The 19,894-nt window shown below is 49.2% G+C and overlaps 1 protein-coding gene across 1 annotated transcript; it reads right to left on the bottom strand.

The window, feature by feature from the left end:
- Positions 1-365: 365 nt before the first annotated feature.
- LOC137562081 (platelet binding protein GspB-like) lies at positions 366-19,688 on the bottom strand (the record flags this gene model as incomplete). Its single annotated transcript, XM_068273420.1, is given in 3 exon segments — positions 366-470; positions 16,691-16,850; positions 18,712-19,688. Coding segments are annotated over 3 exon segments (1,242 nt in total), but the record flags the coding sequence as incomplete, so codon positions are not given.
- Positions 19,689-19,894: the final 206 nt, after the last annotated feature.

The raw sequence follows: 19,894 nt of genomic DNA, 5'->3' as shown, positions 1-19,894 counted from the left end.
AGTGCAAGCCCCACTTGTGGGGCATTTAGTGACTAATTGCTGAAGCTCAAATTAGAAAAAATAACGTGAATGATCTCTCCTTATAGTTGAGGTGAAAAATAAGTAAAGAATAATTTACGATTTATTTTTCAGCTCCTTTTGCGATTTAGCGCCAATAACGCATTTACGCTATAAAATATAAAAAGTCCTGATAATAAAATGAATTTATTTTAAGCCTTGGAATAATTTCCTTCCCTCACAATCGCCGCACCCCGACCGATGCGGTGCTGACGAGCGCAAAGCGCGAAGAGGATATCAACGTATGAAACAGAAGAACTTCCAGAAGGGGTTCTGCGAGGCTGTTTGATTTGGTCGTGTCCCAGCGCTTACAAGGAGACGTCTGTCTGCTCACCTGAGAACGCCGCGCTGGCCTCGTACAAACGAAGTTCTTGTAACGCCATCTGTTGCCCGTCGCTGCCAGCCGGGTACCTCTGCCAGAAACAAGGCGTAGAATCAGCCACCTTCCATGTTTACGCTCGTGCCACATGCTGATGCAGAGGAGTTATTCGGTGAGCGGTTTTGTGAGCAGAGGCTTCTGGGAAACTGGCATGCAAATAAAACCCACAGTGTTCAGCTGTGTAGCTCTCCACTGCCCACTTCAGGACCCCCCTGGACGCGAGGCGTGTGTGTGCGGCAGATTGCGTCTCTGACTGAGAGGATTGTCCCCTCGCCATCCGCCCGACCCTCCCCCCCAGACGTTCTCTACACATTAATATCGCCTCATTAATGCATCCAGAGAAATGGCCGAACGCAGCGAGGGCGAGAGCGAGTTATATTTATTGCCAAAAACAAAATATTGACCCGGATGTCCATAATTCTACCATCGCAGAAACCGTCTTCGTTTATTTATTTGCAAATTAATTTATTCATCTGGCCGGAGGTCTGTGGAGTATTTCACGCTTATGTTGTGATTTTACCGAGAAGTTTTCATGCACGGTAAGGAATTATTGACTCTGCCCTGAGCGCAATATTCCTCGCCAACAAAGCCGTCTTTACTGTTTTTTATTATTCTTAAAGGATAATTATTGTGACATTTTTTTAAATTTAAAGAGGAACTAGCACTTAACGACCACCTAACCCCGATAGGCGTCGGCAGGTCTTAAGTGGATTTACATTTCCATGTCAGTTCACGGAGGGTGTCTCCGTGAACAGCCTGCAAGCCTCCGATCGCGGCTCGCAGGCTGATTGTAAACACGCGCCATAAAGCAGATCAGCGATCCCCGGCCTCTGATTGGCCAGGGATCGCCGCAGTCTGATAGGCTGAAGCCTATTTGAGGCGGTGCAGGACGGATCTCCATCCTGTGCCGCCCATACCCTGCAGGAGAGGGAGGGAAGGAGAGGGAGCGCAGGATATCGCTGCGGAGGGAGGCTTTGAGAAGCCCCTCCCCCCCCGCTAAACACATGTAGCCGGCGGTGATCAGACCCCCCCAGCAGGACATCCCCCTAGTGGGGAAAAAAGGGGGGCAGTCTGATCGCCCTGCTTAAAAGCTGATCTGTGCGGTGGGCTGGAGAGCCCACGCAGCACAGATCAGCCGAAAATGCGCTAGTCCTCAAGTGGTTAACCAAGGATTGAATGTAATTCTAATCAGTAGCTGATACCCCCTTTCCCACGAGAAATCTTTAACTTTCTCAAATAGATCATCGGGGGGATCTCTATGGCTGATATTGTGGTGAAACCCCTCCCACAGGGTGATGTCATGACCATGGTCCTGACAGTTTGCTGTCTGTGAACCCCGTTGCATTGTGGGAAATTATGTTTCTTTCCAGCTGCCAAGCAAGCAGTATCCCACTCTGTGCATAGAACTCTCAGTAACGAACATTCCGTACAGATCACCTGGCAGAACTAAAGATGTCACCACTAACCGGGATACATGTCAGAATGTAAATCAGGGGAGAGGAAAGATTTTACAATGGGCAAACACTGACTCATCTATAAATGAATATTGTAAACAATAAGCAACCTTATTCATTATGTTATTTTCACTTCAGTTCCTCTTTAAAATACATATGTATTCTTTATACATTTGTCCCATAGTAAAATGCACAATTAATTACTTTTTTTCTATGTAGCTGTCACTTACAGTAGCTATATACATTCTGGCAGATCTGACAGGTTTTAGACTAGCCCATCTTCTCATGGGGGATTTCCAGTTTTTTCTTTATTCTTTTCAAAAGTACTACTGATTGACAGCGACGCTTGCACATGTGCAGTAGATGCTGAACTGGCGAGGTCAGCATCTGAAATGGAAGGGATCCCAGGACACCGGAGCTGCGGCGAGGAACATATCAGCTGCCAGGGGCTGGTGGAAACCACAGGGAAGTTGAGCTCATTTTTTTTTATTTCCCTGATGCTTCCTCTAAGGTGCCCAATGCAATTTCCAGAACAACCGACTGTCTGATTTGATAACTCTGATCGGTTGAAAACAATCATTTCTACCCACTAACGGGAAAGAAACTGCAACCAATCTGATAATGTTCAGTGGGATCGATCCGTAAAAATGGATCGACGGAAGGATCGATACATTGATTGTTCGTTGTCAACTGGCTCCATCAATGCTGCCCGATCCAATCGAATGATTGATCATTTGGGAAATTGTTTTGTTACTGGGCAGCTTTAGGATTATTTTAACTGTATGTAACCGTTAGAGTTGGGCCGAACGTTTCGCCTGCGAACGGTTCCATGCGAACTTCCGTGGTTCGCGTCCCGCAGGCGAACCTTTGCGGAAGTTCGGTTCGCCCCATAATGCACCATGGAGGGTCAACTTTGACCCTCTACATCACAGTCAGCAGGCCCAGTGTAGCCAATTAGGCTACACTAGCCCCTGGAGCCCCACCCCCCTTATATAAGGCAGGCAGCGGCGGCCATTACGGTCACTCGTGTGCCTGCGTTAGTGAGAGTAGGGCGAGCTGCTGCAGACTGTCTCTCATAGGGAAAGATTAGTTAGGCTTAGCTTGTCCCTGGCTGCATACCTGTTCTGTGAACCCACCACTGCATACCTGTGCTGTGAACCCACCACTGCATACCTGTTCTGTGAACCCACCACTGCATACCTGTTCTAACCCACCACTGCATACCTGTTCTGTGAACCCACCACTGCATACCTGTTCTGTGAACCCACCACTGCATACCTGTTCTGTGAACCCACCACTGCATACCTGTTCAGTGAACCCACCACTGCATACCTGTTCTGTGAACCCACCACTGCATACCTGTTCTGTGAACCCACCACTGCATACCTGTACTGTGAACCCACCACTGCATACCTGTTCTGTGAACCCACCACTGCATACCTGTTCTGTGAACCCACCACTGCATACCTGTTCAGTGAACCTGCCACTGCATACCTGTTCTGTGAACCCGCCACTGCATACCTGTTCAGTGAACCCACCACTGCATACCTGTTCAGTGAACCTGCCACTGCATACCTGTTCTGTGAACCCACCACTGCATACCTGTTCTGTGAACCCACCACTGCATACCTGTTCAGTGAACCCGCCACTGCATACCTGTTCAGTGAACCCACCACTGCATACCTGTTCAGTGAACCTGCCACTGCATACCTGTTCTGTGAACCCGCCACTGCATACCTGTTCAGTGAACCCACCACTGCATACCTGTTCAGTGAACCTGCCACTGCATACCTGTTCTGTGAACCCGCCACTGCATACCTTTTCTGTGAACCCACCACTGCATACCTGCTCTGTGAACCCACCACTGCATACCTGTTCTGTGAACCCACCACTGCATACCTGTTCAGTGAACCCGCCACTGCATACCTGTTCAGTGAACCCACCACTGCATACCTGTTCAGTGAACCCACCACTGCATACCTGTTCAGTGAACCCGCCACTGCATACCTGTTCAGTGAACCCGCCACTGCATACCTGTTCAGTGAACCCGCCACTGCATACCTGTTCTGTGAACCCACCACTGCATACCTGTTCTGTGAACTCACCACTGCATACCTGTTCTGTGAACCCACCACTGCATACCTGTACTGTGAACCCACCACTGCATACCTGTTCTGTGAACCCATCACTGCATACCTGTACTGTGAACCCACCACTGCATACCTGTTCAGTGAACCTGCCACTGCATACCTGTACTGTTCAGTGAACCCACCACTGTATACCTGTTCTGTTCAGTGAACCCGCCACTGCATACCTGTTCTGTTCAGTGAACCCGCCACTGTATACCTGTTCTGTTCAGTGAACCCGCCACTGCATACCTGTTCTGTTCAGTGAACCCGCCACTGTATACCTGTTCTGTTCAGTGAACCCGCCACTGCATACCTGTTCTGTTCAGTGAACCCGCCACTGCATACCTGTTCTGTTCAGTGAACCCGCCACTGTATACCTGTTCTGTTCAGTGAACCCGCCACTGCATACCTGTTCTGTTCAGTGAACCCGCCACTGTATACCGGTTCTGTTCAGTGAACCTGCCACTGCATACCTGTTCTGTTCAGTGAACAGTTTGGTGTGTCAGTGTGAAGCAGTACCTTAATTACACTACCTGATTGATGTATACACATGCAAGATGTTTTAAAGCACTTTAGGCCTGTCATTTAGCATTCAATATGATTTCTGCCCTTAAAACGCTGCTTTGCGTCAAATCCAGATTTTTCCCGGGGACTTTTGGCGTGTATCCCACTCCGCCATGCCCCCCTCCAGGTGTTAGACCCCTTGAAACATCTTTTAGTTGGAGGTCTTAAGAACTTATCACAAAAATATTTCCATACAGACTATAGGATCATAAATCCATGGACTCAGGAACTTCAGGCCTCTATGTGTTTGCCAAGCATTTCATTTCACAACTAGAGACATTTTAAGTTACACTCTACCCTTAGGACAGGGATTGCCAGTGTTCTCACACTCTCTAACACACAAGAGTAGCAAATGAGGTCAGGCACTCAGAATTTCTCATAATCTCACAGATCTGTCATTGGATTGAGGTCTAGGCTCTCTGGTGACAATATAGTTCTTCCACACTGCAATGATTTGTTAAAGCGGTTTAAAACCCTGACATAATATTCAATAGAAACATGTTTTCCTACTTTTTATATGCCATATGGTTATCATATTTGCATTTGTGCATAAGTATTATTATTCATTTAGATCAGGGGTCTCAAACTTAATTTACCTGGGGGCCGCCGGAGGCAAAGTCAGGATGAGGCTGGGCCGCATAAGGGTTTTCACAAGAAAAGTCAATCAGCAGCTCCCGACAACGCTCCGCCCCGTCCCTTGCATTGATTTTTATTTCAAAATCAAATCCACACTGAAGCAAACTATTTTGCCTACTTTACCTTATAGTTCGCTTCAGTGTTCCCATTGCAAGTAATCCGCCGTGTCCCCACCGCAAAACGAGGGCTGCAGAGCCCCCAAATCGCCCGGGGGGCAATCCGCCGGCATTTCCTGGAAGGGGCAGAGCTTTCAGCTTCAGCTCTGCCTCTCCTGACGTCAATCGCGGCGCATCGCCGCCTCTCCCCGCCCCACTCTGTGAAGGAAGAGTGAGAGGGCGGCCAGAGGCGGCGATGTGCCGCGATTGACGTCAGGAGGGGCAAAGCTGAAGCTGAAAGCTCTGCCCCTTCCAGGAAATGCCGGCGGATTGCCCTCCGGGCGATTTGGGGGCTCTGCAGCCCTCGTTTTGCGGTGGGGACACGGCGGATTACTTGGGAGCACTGAAGCGAACTATAAGGAAGCTTTTGCCGGCGCGGGTCACAAAATATTGTATCGAAGGCCACAAATGGCCCGCGGGCCACGAGTTTGAGACCCCTGATTTAGATATTATAGGTTCCCAAAAGTACAGTCACTGTGAGCTGACTTTGCATTTTATTAATAACTGGTTTTATTCATGATGTAGTGAAGGCAGAAATGCTTTGACTCTCTGTCTGTGTTGAGCTGCTTCTCCGCAGTCAGAAAATGTGTCACATTCCTCACTTGATACATTTAAGTAAACACAAGATAACATTATGTAAACTTCAGATGCGTCCACATTTCACTACACTGAACTGAGCAAAGATGAAATGCTGGGTTATATTCCACTTTAACCACTTCCCGACCGCCCACTACACAGGGGCGGCGGGGAAGTGGAGCCCTGCAAGATGGCCTCACCCACAGAGGCGGCAGTCCATTTAAGGGCATGGGCGGAGCGATCGCGTCATCCGTGACGCGATCCTCCGCCCGGGATCGAAGCACGGGCATTTTGTCTCCGCTCGCCGGCCACTTAGCAGAGCCGGCGAGCGGAGGAATCCGCAGGATCCACCAATCAGGGAGTATAAGGCACTTTGTTAGGTAAACAAAGTGCCTTATACGTGCTTCCTCCTCGCCTCGTGGTCTCATTGTTGCAGAGACCACCAGCGAGGAGGAACCACTTGTAAGTGACATAGCTACACTGTGTTTTTTGCCCTCAGCCTCCCTGATCACCCACCCCAGCCTTCCTACCCCCCCTGATCACCCCAGCAGACCCCTGCCCATCACCCTTGCACCCCTGTAAAACCCCCACCCCCCCCACCTGCCACTAACTAGCGACGCTGCCCCTTAGTTTAGGTCCCTAACTGCCTCCTAGTCACCCCTGATCCCCCCCCCCTACCTTTAGATCACCCCCACACCCCATCCCAGACTACCCCCCTGTATACTGTATACATCTGTATACAGCTACATTACCCTCTGATCCCCCTCTGATCCCCCTCTGATCACCTGTCTATCACCTGTCCATCAGCCCTCAGCACCCCCACCCATCAGAGCAGACCCTAACTGCCCCGCGGGGGTAACCGATCACCTGCCCAGGCCCTCGATTGCCCTCGTACCCCCCTTCTGATTACATCCCCTGCTGTTTGTTTACATCTGTCCTCCCCAGCAATCACTAACTGATCTTTGATCAGTAACCCCCTGTGTCTGCCTCTCATCAGATCAGGACTCAGTCTGCCCCGTGCAGGCTCCTGATCAACCCCCCACCCCCTCAAATCGCCCTCAGACCCCCCCCCTAATCACCGTCCAAGTGCATTGTATTTGACTGTGCTGCGCTTGTATTCGATTGTGCTGCGCTTGTATTCAATTGTGGTGTAATTGTATTTGATTGTCCCGTGATCGGCTTCGATTGCCCCGTGATTGTTTGATTGCCTGAGACCCCACTTCCCGCCACACCCAACCCCACCCTCCCCCCCACCACACCCAACCCCCCCCCCCCCACACCACCTCCAACCACCACCTTCCGAGTGCATCAGATTTGCTTGTGCTGTGATTGGAGTCGATTGTGCTGTAATTGTATTTGATTGTCCCGTGATCGACTTCGATTGCCCCGTGATTGTTTGATTGCCTGAGACCCCACTTCCCGCCACACCCAATCCCACCCTCCCCCATCACCTTCCGAGTGCATCAGATTTGATTGGGCTGTGATTGGAGTCGATTGTGCTGTAATTGTATTTGATTGTCCCGTGATCGGCTTCGATTGCCCCGTGATTGTTTGATTGCCTGAGACCCCACTTCCCGCCACACCCAATCCCACCCTCCCCCCATCACCTTCCGAGTGCATCAGATCTGCTTGTGCTGTGATTGGAGTCGATTGTGCTGTAATTGGATTTGATTGTCCCGTGATTGTTTGATTGCCTCTGAGACCCCACTTCCCACCAACCCCAATACCACTCAAATACTCCCTTTTTGCTAGGTAGGTGCTCTTTTTTTCTGGGTAGTCTCGGAGGAAAACCCCATAAATTTAGCAATCCAAAATGGCAAGAAGGGGGCTTTCCGATGACGAGGTATACAGGTACATGGACCAGTCGGATGAGTTCTTTTGGGAAGAATCATCCGTCGAATCTTCCGGGTCCGATTTTGAACCTGTAGAAAGCAGTGGTTCCCTGACCGATACTGATGACGAGGCTATGGTCCCGGCTAGAGCCAGGCGTACCAGACCCCAAGTCGTTAGACCGCAGGTGGCGCAGGATCCGCCTCAAGGGCAGCAGGGTGGTGCTAGCGCTGTTGATAGTTTTCTTGGTGAGGCAGGCACCAGCAGCGCAGCATCTCCTGGACTTAGTGCCAGTGCTTCCGTAGACCCTGACGAAGTGGTGAGCGTCAGCATGGAAGTTGAAACTGGTACGGTGGCAAGTGCAGTAGTACCCCCGTCGCAGCCACCAAGAAGAAGACGGGCCCGTAGTACCCATAGACTCCCAGAGGTGCTGGCACAACCAGATTGGCAATCCCCTGATTCCGCCGCACCCGTAGTGCCCCCTTTCACCGCCCAGTCTGGAGTCCAGGTGGCGACAGCTCATCTAGGAACGGCCCTAGACTTTTTGCAGCTGTTCATCACCCAGGTTCTCTTGGACTTAATTGTGGTTGAGACCAACCGTAAAGCCACACAATTCATCACCGAGCACCCGGAGAGCATGTATGCCCAGCCTTTCGGGTGGAAACCAGTCCAAGTTTCCGACATTAAAATCTTTTTGGCCCTTATCCTTCACTTGGGACTAATGAAACAGAATGTACTGCGGTCGTATTGGTCTACGAACCCAGTAAATCATGTTCCCTTGTACCCTGCTGCCATGTCCAGGACACGATTTGAGTCCATCCTGCGCTTCCTGCACTTCAACGACGACAAAACCTGTCATGAAAAGGGCCACCCTGCTTATGACCGGCTCCACAAAATTCGGCCCCTCATAGACCACCTGTCATCAACATTTGCAGATGCTTATATCCCTGAACAGAACATCTGCGTAGACGAGTCCCTCTTACGCTTTACCGGGCGCCTTGGCATCAAACAGTACATCCCAAGCAAGCGCGCCCGGTATGGGGTGAAACTGTATAAGCTCTGTGAAAGGGCCACAGGCTATACATGTCGTTTTAGGGTCTATGAGGGAAAAGACTCAAAATTGGAGCCGGTCGGATGCCCTGACTACCTGGGGAGCAGTGGAAAGGTTGTGTGGGACTTGGTGTCACCCTTGTTCCAGAAGGGGTACCATCTTTTTGTGGACAATTATTACACAAGTGTGGCCCTCTTTCAGCACTTAAAGTTAGAAGGAATCCGATGCTGTGGCACTGCGCGGCCTAGTCGCCAGGGCTTCCCCCAACGGCTCGTTACCACCAGACTTTTACGGGGGCAGAGGGTCGCCTTGCGTACTGAAGACCTGCTCGCGGTGAAATGGAGGGACAAGAGGGACGTTTACTTTCTGTCCACCATTCACACAGACACGACAGTCCAAATTCAACGGGCAACTGCGGTCATTGAAAAGCCCCTTGTCGTCCACGAATATAATGTCAACATGGGAGGGGACTTCAATGACCAGAGGTTAGCGCCCTATTTAGTTACCCGGAAAACAAGACGCTGGTATAAGAAAGTGTCTTTTTATCTGATTCAATTGGCAGTTTACAACAGCTTTGTTCTCTACAGTAAGGCTGGGAGAACTGGATCTTTCCTCCAATTTCAGGAAGAGATCATTATGGACACCCTGTATCCAGGAGGTGCCAGGCCCCCCCCCCCCCCCCCCCCAGATGCAACTAGCCGACTGCATGGAAGGCATTACGCCTATCAGCTTCCGTGTGCCCCAGGTCAACGCATCCGAAGAAAACGTTGCCGTGTCTGCAGCAGGGCTGGAACAAGGAGTGACACCGTTTATTATTGTCCCCGCTGTCCTGACCAGCCTGGTCTATGCGTAGGGCCGTGTTTTGAGAGGTACCACGAGCAGGTACACTATTAGAACCTAGGGAACTCCAGACACAGGAGTAGGCACACACTCAGTGGTCTTTCGCACATTGTCGCAGGGAGAGGAGAGGTAAGCTTGAAGACCAAACGGGTAAGCATAAAAATGGGAAGAAGGATCGGTTTCCATGCTTGATATTGCTGATCTGTCCTGGGTTGGCGATATAAGACGGCATCAGTGGTGCTCAGCAGAGCTCGAATATTCGAGTAGCTCGAATATTCGAGCTCTTTTTCAGCTATTCGAGCTCGGTATTCGAGCTCCGAATAGCTGCAGCTATTCGAATGGGCTATCCGAGTACACTCGAATAGCCCATTCACTATTCGAGCTATTCGAGCAACCCGGCGCTATTCGAGCTCGGTACCGAGCTCGAATAGCGTCATAGCCCAGATTGATGTCCTTAGAGCCAATCAGAGGGCTCCCAGGCCCTCTGACGGCAGCCAATCACAGAGGGGGACCCTGGCCAGCCCCTACCCTATAAATAGCGGCCGCCATGTTCCGTTTCTCCATGCTTGCCTGAGACTTGTACAGAGAGAGAGTTGCTCCTTTGTGCTTTGGCTTAGCAAGTGCTCTATTGTGATCATTTACCTAGCGTTTTTGCTCACCTACACCTGCCATATACACCTATATTGTTGTTAGTTAGATAGACATTGTATTTTAGTTAGTAGCTTGTGTGTTACATTAGAGACAGGCAGCTGCTGCAAGCTTACAGGTTTAGGCCTCAGGGGGGCCTTGCCTCTGTGGGCAGCTGTCCTCTGTTTATTTCTCTCATCTATACCAGTATTTCTGCTGTCCTTTACTAATAGTATTGTAGTTATACTGTACTAGGAGTAGGACACTCACTGACTGTCACTGTTTATAGGCTACTAGCTAGCTCCTGCGTGTGTGCACTCACTCACTGTCTGTGTGTACACACACTCTATTTCCTTCTGATTACTGATAGATTATTGTTAGTTAGTTGTACTTACTTACTACTTACTCTTACTGTACCCGTAGGGACACTCACTGTCACTGTTCATATAGGCTACTAGCTCCTGCGTGTGCGCACTGCACTCACTGTCTGAGTGTACACACACAACACACACTCTATTTCCTTCTGATCGCTGATTGATTATCGTAATTAGTTAGTTCTACTTACTGTTACTACTTACTCTTACTGTACTAGGAGTCTAGGACACTCAGTCACTGTCCATAGGCTACTAGCTCCTGCGTGCGTGCACTCACTGTCTGAGTGTACACACACCCACACTCCATTTCCTTCTGATCGCTGATTGATTATTGTAATTAGTTAGTTCTACTTACTGTTACTACTTACTCTTACTGTACTAGGAGTCTAGGACACTCAGTCACTGTGTTCATAGGCTACTAGCTCCTGCGTGCGTGCACTCACTGTCTGAGTGTACACACACCCACACTCCATTTCCTTCTGATCGCTGATTGATTATTGTAATTAGTTAGTTCTACTTACTGTTACTACTTACTCTTACTGTACTAGGAGTCTAGGACACTCAGTCACTGTCCATAGGCTACTAGCTCCTGCGTGCGGTCACTCACTGTCTGAGTGTACACACACCACCCACACTCTATTTCCTTCTGATCGCTGATTGATTATTGTAATTAGTTAGTTCTACTTACTGTTACTACTTACTCTTACTGTACTAGGAGTCTAGGACACTCAGTCACTGTGTTCATAGGCTACTAGCTCCTGCGTGCGTGCACTCACTGTCTGAGTGTACACACACCCACACTCCATTTCCTTCTGATCGCTGATTGATTATTGTAATTAGTTAGTTCTACTTACTGTTACTACTTACTCTTACTGTACTAGGAGTCTAGGACACTCAGTCACTGTGTTCATAGGCTACTAGCTCCTGCGTGCGTGCACTCACTGTCTGAGTGTACACACACCCACACTCCATTTCCTTCTGATCGCTGATTGATTATCGTAATTAGTTAGTTGTACTTACTGTTACTACTTACTCTTACTGTACTAGGAGTCTAGGACACTCAGTCACTGTGTTCATAGGCTACTAGCTCCTGCGTGCGTGCACTCACTGTCTGAGTGTACACACACCCACACTCCATTTCCTTCTGATCGCTGATTGATTATTGTAATTAGTTAGTTCTACTTACTGTTACTACTTACTCTTACTGTACTAGGAGTCTAGGACACTCAGTCACTGTGTTCATAGGCTACTAGCTCCTGCGTGCGTGCATTCACTGTCTGAGTGTACACACACCCACACTCCATTTCCTTCTGATCGCTGATTGATTATCGTAATTAGTTAGTTGTACTTACTGTTACTACTTACTCTTACTGTACTAGGAGTCTAGGACACTCAGTCACTGTGTTCATAGGCTACTAGCTCCTGCGTGCGTGCACTCACTGTCTGAGTGTACACACACCCACACTCCATTTCCTTCTGATCGCTGATTGATTATTGTAATTAGTTAGTTCTACTTACTGTTACTACTTACTCTTACTGTACTAGGAGTCTAGGACACTCAGTCACTGTGTTCATAGGCTACTAGCTCCTGCGTGCGTGCACTCACTGTCTGAGTGTACACACACCCACACTCCATTTCCTTCTGATCGCTGATTGATTATCGTAATTAGTTAGTTCTACTTACTGTTACTACTTACTCTTACTGTACTAGGAGTCTAGGACACTCAGTCACTGTGTTCATAGGCTACTAGCTCCTGCGTGCGTGCACTCACTGTCTGAGTGTACACACACTAAATTTACTTGTGATTACTACTGATTATTGTAACTGCTAGTTGTACTTCCTGACTGTTACTACTTACTTACTGTACTAGGGGACACTCACTCAGTCACCTCACCAACCAACCCACTCCATTAAAGTACCCCACTTTTCACCCGCCCTTTTACAAAACTTTTGTCTATACGCCCAAAACATTTAAGATGTCTGGAAGTGGCAGCCAGCGCGGTTTGGGCAAGGGGAAGGGCAGCAAGGGAATCAGGAGGAGAGGGAGCAGCATTGTGGCAAGCCGCGGCCGCGGGCGCGCCACCATGCACAGTTCCGCAGCAGCAGCAGCAGCGTCAGTGGCTAACATTCCTCCCATAGCCACTGGCCGTGGACGCCTTGGGCGCCGCCCAGCAGGAGCATCTGCAACTCACGCTGCAGAGACACAGCAGCAGCAGCGTGTAGCACCTGCTCCCATTTTCCTCCAGCCGGGTCGGAAACGTCCCATTGAGGAAAAGGATGCAGACACTGTGGTGCAACTCATGACGGAGGATGAGCAGCCCGCCATCAGCTCTGCATCCGAGGCCTCCACCCTCACCACCACCACCACCCCTGTTCGCAGCAGCCGCCCAGCAGGGTCTGGGGAGGAGGCCAGTTCACCGTCACTCGCCGACCTGTCATTCAGCAGTCTTTTGACCCCAGGCATCATGAGTAAATTGTCTGCTGTTGTTGGCGATCTTGAGGAGGAGATGCTGATGGGCACTTTGGGGGATGAGGGATTGGACAGCAAGACTGTGGCGACAGTCAAGCAGCCCATCCATGCATCAGGAGAGGAGTTTGGGGGGTCCTCATCCCAGCAGGACATGTTTCAGGAGGGGGAGGATGATGATGACCCGGTTCAAACAATCGATAAAAGTAGGAGGCGCCCTCTAGTATAGCATAGTAGCACTTAAATAATTTATAGCGTTCACAGGATAAGAGTAAAATTGTCCTACCTGTGTTGATAAATACTCAGATGGAAACAAATAAATCAGAAGATTTTTATTTATCGTATTGAATCAAGCACTTAGACAACGCGTTTCGCGACATCAGTCGCTTCCTCAGGTCAAATACACGTGCTTCAAAAGAGAAAACAAGGATGGCGCTCAGAAACACATACATACCACATTAAAGGACAATGCATATCTCATCAATATAATGTAAGCATTTAAAATATAAAATACAAAAAAAAAGTTTTTATATATACATATATATATGTGTACCAACATATACACATATATACACATACACACACACACATCAAATAAGATCTCACATAAAATACTATTCCCTTAAAAAATTACATGTATATGTATAACATATAAAGGGTCCAGATATACAATATATCAAAAATAAATACATACCATATGGCTCCAATTGGAACCATAAATTCATGATAATGGTAACCTATCTAAGCACTATATACATGCAGATAAAAAATATTGCAGCTTCCTATAGATAGGTTACCATTATCATGAATTTATGGTTCCAATTGGAGCCATATGGTATGTATTTATTTTTGATATATTGTATATCTGGACCCTTTATATGTTATACATATACATGTAATTTTTTAAGGGAATAGTATTTTATGTGAGATCTTATATGATGTGTGTGTGTGTATGTGTATATATGTGTATATGTTGGTACACATATATATATGTATATATAAAAACTTTTTTTTTGTATTTTATATTTTAAATGCTTACATTATATTGATGAGATATGCATTGTCCTTTAATGTGGTATGTATGTGTTTCTGAGCGCCATCCTTGTTTTCTCTTTTGAAGCACGTGTATTTGACCTGAGGAAGCGACTGATGTCGCGAAACGCGTTGTCTAAGTGCTTGATTCAATACGATAAATAAAAATCTTCTGATTTATTTGTTTCCATCTGAGTATTTATCAACACAGGTAGGACAATTTTACTCTTATCCTGTGAACGCTATAAATTATTTAAGTGCTACTATGCTATACTAGAGGGCGCCTCCTACTTTTATCGATTGTTTGAATCTCTATACCCTACGAGCTAGGGGAGGTGTCCTTATTTGGATATAAGGCACCCGTTTTTTCTCAGGAGCAGCGACCTTAAGGCCGAGTGGAGACGGTACTTCTCCACATGTGCAGATGGTGGTTGCCCTCAAAAGCAACCTACCTTTGTGAGTATACTACCTCGTATTACATAGTCCCATTGTCGAGACGTTATTACACGATATCGGGCTCCCGGTGTCCCTGTGTTTTTTCTATTTTGTCCAGTTCAAATGATGACCCGGTGACAGACAGAGACTGGGTGCCACCACCTCCAGGGGATGTCGTCCTCAGCAGCTCTGAGGAGGAGGAGGAGGATGCGCTTGTGGGCCTTGCAAGGAGGCGCATCATTGCAAGCATTGGCAGCGTCCCACAGCCTGCTGGTGTCTCAGGCTCAGCAGCAGCAGCAGCAGCATCAGCCAGTACCACCCCCAGCCGCACCCAAGCCCCCCCCCCAACCACCACAGGGAGACAGGCAGCAGCGCTTCCATGCCGTAGGGGGAAGTTTCTGTCACCAATCTGGCGGTTTTTCACCATGCCCACTGTGTACAGCAAGTACACCACTTGCAACCACTGTCAGCGGAAGTTGAGCAGAGGTGCAGACCCCTTAAAGTTCAGCACCAGCTCGCTCATCAACCACCTTGCGGCTAAACATTTCCACCAGCATGAGGAGTTCCAGAGGCTGAAGGCATCTGCTGCTGGCAGTGGCACCACACCCATCACTGCACAGCCTTCAGCAGCAGCAGCAGCAACAGCAGCCACCCGCCCTCCTGCTCCTCCAGCAGCACCAGCAGGAGTGCGGAAACGCACTGCTCCTCCCCCCTCTGCAACTCCTGCCGCCGACACTGAGGCCTGTTCTGGCAGCCAGTCCTCAGTGGCCTCCTCTGCTGTGTCTGCTGATTCCCGTGTCAGCAAAAGGCCACGCCAGAGCCTTTTGAGCGAGTCCTTCCAGGGGGTGGTTAGGGCTCTGCCTCCCAGCAGCCGTCGCGTGCGTCAGCTGAACGGCTTGCTGGCACGGGCCATGTGCTCCCAACTCCTGCCGTACACGCTCGTGCAGGAGGGGAGCGACATTCGTGCGCTGCTTGCTTGCGCAGCCCCAGACTGGCAGCTCCCCAGCAGACACTTCTTTGCCCGCAAGGCCATTCCTGCACTGCACCGCTTTGTGATGGCCAATGTGGAGCGAGGGCTGGAGCACGCGGTTGGTGAAAGGGTCCACGTCACCATGGACTCCTGGAGCAGCCGCTTCGGGACAGGCCGCTACCTGTCCTTCACTGTCCACTGGGTCAGCTTGGTGGAAGGGGGTGAGGATGGGAGAGCAGCAGCGGGCACAGCAGCAGCAGCAACACAGTGGGTGGTGCCACCCCGCAGGCTCAGGGGAACTGCAGCAGGTTCCTCCGATCCTCTGCCATCCTCCGGCACACCTGGCCAAACCCCCCGCCTCAGCAGCAGCGTGAAGGCCCGCCACTGCCAAGCGCTGCTGCACTTGGTCAGCCTTGGGAAGACCAAGCTGACGGCAACCCATGTGTTGGCCAAACTCCAGGAGCAGGAGAGGATTTGGCTGACCCCCAGAGGCCTCAGAGTCGGAGAGGTGGTGGCCGACAATGGGGCCAATCTGGTTGCCGCAATAGACAGGGGAAACCTGACCCACATCCCCTGTCTTGCCCACGTGCTGAACCTGGTGGTGCAGAAGTTCCTGCGCACCTACCAGGGGATGGGCGAACTGCTGGAAACGGCAAGGAATGTTGTGCGTCACTTCCGGCGCTCGGCTGCAGCCTGTGCGAGCCTGGAAGACGTGCAAAAGGAGCTGGATCTGCCACGCCATCGGCTGATCCTTGACGTTCCGACTCGCTGGAACTCCACCCTGGCGATGTTGGAGCGTCTGGTTGAACAGAGGCGCGCTGTCAAACAGTACCTTGCCCTGGCCACTGTTTCCGCAGCTCAGAGAAGGGACAAGACCAGCAACATCCCGTCCATCGTCCCCGATGATGACTGGAGGCACATGCAGCAGGTGTGCTTAGTGCTGGCTCCCTTCCTGCAGGCCACAAACATGGTGAGCAGGGACCATGCTATGGTCTGCGAGTGGGTGCCCCTGGTTTCTCTGCTGAACAGGGCCCTCGATGCTTTGCTGGAACAGGGAGCGGCAGCCTTGGACCAGCAGGAGCGGCAACCAGCTGCGCAGTCCACCTCTGAGGGGGAGGAGGAGGAGGACTTGGTGGAGGTCCCTGACCTGGCAGCTGATGAGGGGGATCAGCACAGCGCAGCTGAGTTGGTGCGGGGGTGGAGAGAGGATGAGGCGGCAGAGGAGGAGGATGAGGACAGCACTGACGTCGATGTGCCAGCAGACGTGGCCCGCCTCTTCCCAATGGCAGCGCACATGCTGACGTGCCTGCGCAGGGACCCCAGGGTGATCCAGATGAAGCAGAGGGAGGACATCTGGATCAGCATGATGTTGGACCCACGCCTCAAGGGGAAGTTGAGCCAGTTCCTGCCGCCTGCAGGAGGAGACCCAGCGCAACAAATAAGGAGCTTGCAGCAGGCCCTTGTTGAGCGCTTGGAGGAAGCCTTCCCCCAGCCTTCCACCCCCACTGTCCAGCAGCCAGCACAGAGGCAGCAGCAGGTGCCTGCATCCAGCAGCAGCAAGCGCCCCACAGACCTGCTGTCTCTCAGCCACGAGCTCTACAGGACTGTAGAGGCTCCGGCAGCAGTGACTAGAGAGGAGATGCATGCAGCAGCATCCTCCTCCGGTCACAGCCAGCGCCTGACTCGCATGGTGGCTGACTACATGGGGTCGTACAGCGGGCTTGACAGCGATGCCCCTGTTGATCCCATGGAGTATTGGGTCAAGCGCATGGAGATCTGGAGCGAGCTGGCGCAGTACGCCCTGGAAGTGCTGTCCTGCCCCCCTTCCAGCGTGCTGTCCGAGCGCTGCTTCAGTGCAGCTGGTGGCGTGGTCACCGAGAAACGCTCACGTCTGTCTCACAAGTCTGTGGACAGACTGACGTTTCTCAAGATGAACCAGGCGTGGGTGGAAGGCGAGTTCCTGGCCCCTGTTGTCGGCGAGAGGGGGACATGAACTGGCTGCCGGAACCATCGTTAATGTGCCTTACCACCCTTTACCACCTCCTGGCTCCTGCTCACTAAGCCAGCCTGGTTCACTTTGACTATTACGTCACCTGCAGCCACACATTTTACACCTACAGTGGGCTGCTGTGTACTGCCCTTCTGCTGTCTGTCTGTGTTTCCCACTGCCAGGGTACACAGAATTACCTTCTTCTGCTGCCACTCTGCCACCAGCTATTACGTCAAACAATAGCTATATTGGTTGCAAAACCAAAAACCAAAAAACCATAAAAAAAAAAAAAGGTTTAATTTTTCTGAGGTGCCCGGGTTGAAAACTGTGTTGTCCCAGTTGTGTATTGGACACAATGTGGGCTGCACGACCGCTGTCTGGGACCTCCTGTTGTGTTTATTTACAGCCCTGGTATCACCGCTAGGTACCAGGGCTATTATGTCACGCTGCCTACCTGCTGCCACACTCACACTGCTCCTCCATACCTCCTCCTGCTGCTGCTGCTGCTGTCTGTCTGTGTTTCCCACTGCCAGGGTACACAGATGATTTACCTTCTGCTGCCACTCTGCCACCAGCTATTACGTCAAACAATAGCTGCTCGCCTACTCCTCCATTCCTCCTCCTGCTGCTGCTGTCTGTCTGTGTTTCCCACTGCCAGGGTACACAGATGATTTACCTTCTGCTGCCACTCTGCCACCAGCTATTACGTCAAACAATAGCTATATTGGTTGCAAAACCAAAACCAAACAAACCATTAAAAAAAAAAAAAAGGTTTAATTTTTCTGAGGTGCCCGGGTTGAAAACTGTGTTGTCCCAGTTGTGTATTGGACACAATGTGGGCTGCACGACCGCTGTCTGGGACCTCCTGTTGTGTTTATTTACAGCCCTGGTATCACCGCTAGGTACCAGGGCTATTATGTCACGGCGAGCTGCCTGCCTCATTGACTGCCTGCTGCCACACACTCATCCTCCTCCTCCTGCTGCTGAATTTACCTCCTGCTGTCTTTGTGTTTCCACTGCCAGGGAGCACATACAATGGCGCTTCCAACATGCGTGCGCCCACCAGCTATTTGTTACGCTCAAAAATAGCTGCATTCCTTTAAAAAAAAAATTGAAAAGAGAAATACGTGAAGAAGAAGAAGACGATATTGAAAAGGAAGGAGAAGATGAAGATGAAGAAGAAGATGAAGAAGAAGATGAAGAAGAAGATGAAAAAGATGAAGAAGATGAAAAAGATGAAGAAGATGAAAAAGATGAAGAAGATGAAAAAGATGAAGAAGATGAAAAAGATGAAGAAGATGAAAAAGAAGAAGAAGATGAAAAAGAAGAAGATGAAAAAGATGAAGAAGATGAAAAAGAAGAAGAAGATGAAAAAGAAGAAGAAGATGAAAAAGAAGAAGAAGATGAAGAAGAAGATGAAGAAGATGAAAAAGAAGAAGATGAAGAAGATGAAAAAGATGAAAAAGATGAAAAAGATGAAAAAGATGAAAAAGATGAAAAAGATGAAAAAGATGAAAAAGATGAAGAAGATGAAAAAGAAGATGAAAAAGAAGATGAAAAAGAAGATGAAGATGAAAAAGAAGATGAAGATGAAAAAGAAGATGAAGATGAAGATGAAGAAGAAGATGAAAAAGAAGATGAAAAAGAAGATGAAGATGAAGATGAAGATGAAGATGAAGAAGATGAAGATGAAGAAGATGAAGAAGATGAAGAAGATGAAGATGAAGAAGATGAAGAAGATGAAGAAGAAGATGAAGAAGAAGAAGAAGAAGAAGAAGAAGAAGAAGAAGAAGAAGAAGAAGAAGAAGAAGAAGAAGAAGAAGAAGAAGAAGAAGAAGAAGAAGAAGAAGAAGAAGAAGAAGAAGAAGAAGAAGAAGAAGAAGAAGAAGAAGAAGAAGAAGAAGAAGAAGAAGAAGAAGAAGATGATGATGATGATGATGATGATGATGATGATGATGATGATGATGATGATGATGATGATGATGATGATGATGATGATGATGATGATGATGATGATGATGATGATGATGATGATGATGATGATGATGATGATGATGATGATGAAGAAGAAGAAGAAGAAGAAGAAGAAGAAGATATAGAAGAAGAAGATCGAGAAGAAGAAGAAGAAAGATAAAGAAGAAGAAGAACAAGTATATACAGTAACACTACTGAACAAAATTAAGGACACAACTTCTCTTTCCACATTTTTTTTTAAAGGAACATCCCCACATAATCACTTGCTGTTGTTACTTGGAAAAAAAGATGTTTCTTGCATCATTCACCCTCAAAACAAGTGTTGTAAGCTATTTAAGGCCAATTCGAATAGT

This window comes from Hyperolius riggenbachi, chromosome 1 (assembly GCF_040937935.1).
Source record: "Hyperolius riggenbachi isolate aHypRig1 chromosome 1, aHypRig1.pri, whole genome shotgun sequence".
Lineage (NCBI taxonomy): Eukaryota > Metazoa > Chordata > Amphibia > Anura > Hyperoliidae > Hyperolius > Hyperolius riggenbachi.
Note: the sequence above shows the minus strand (reverse complement) of the source record. Positions and strands in the feature narration are given on the sequence as shown.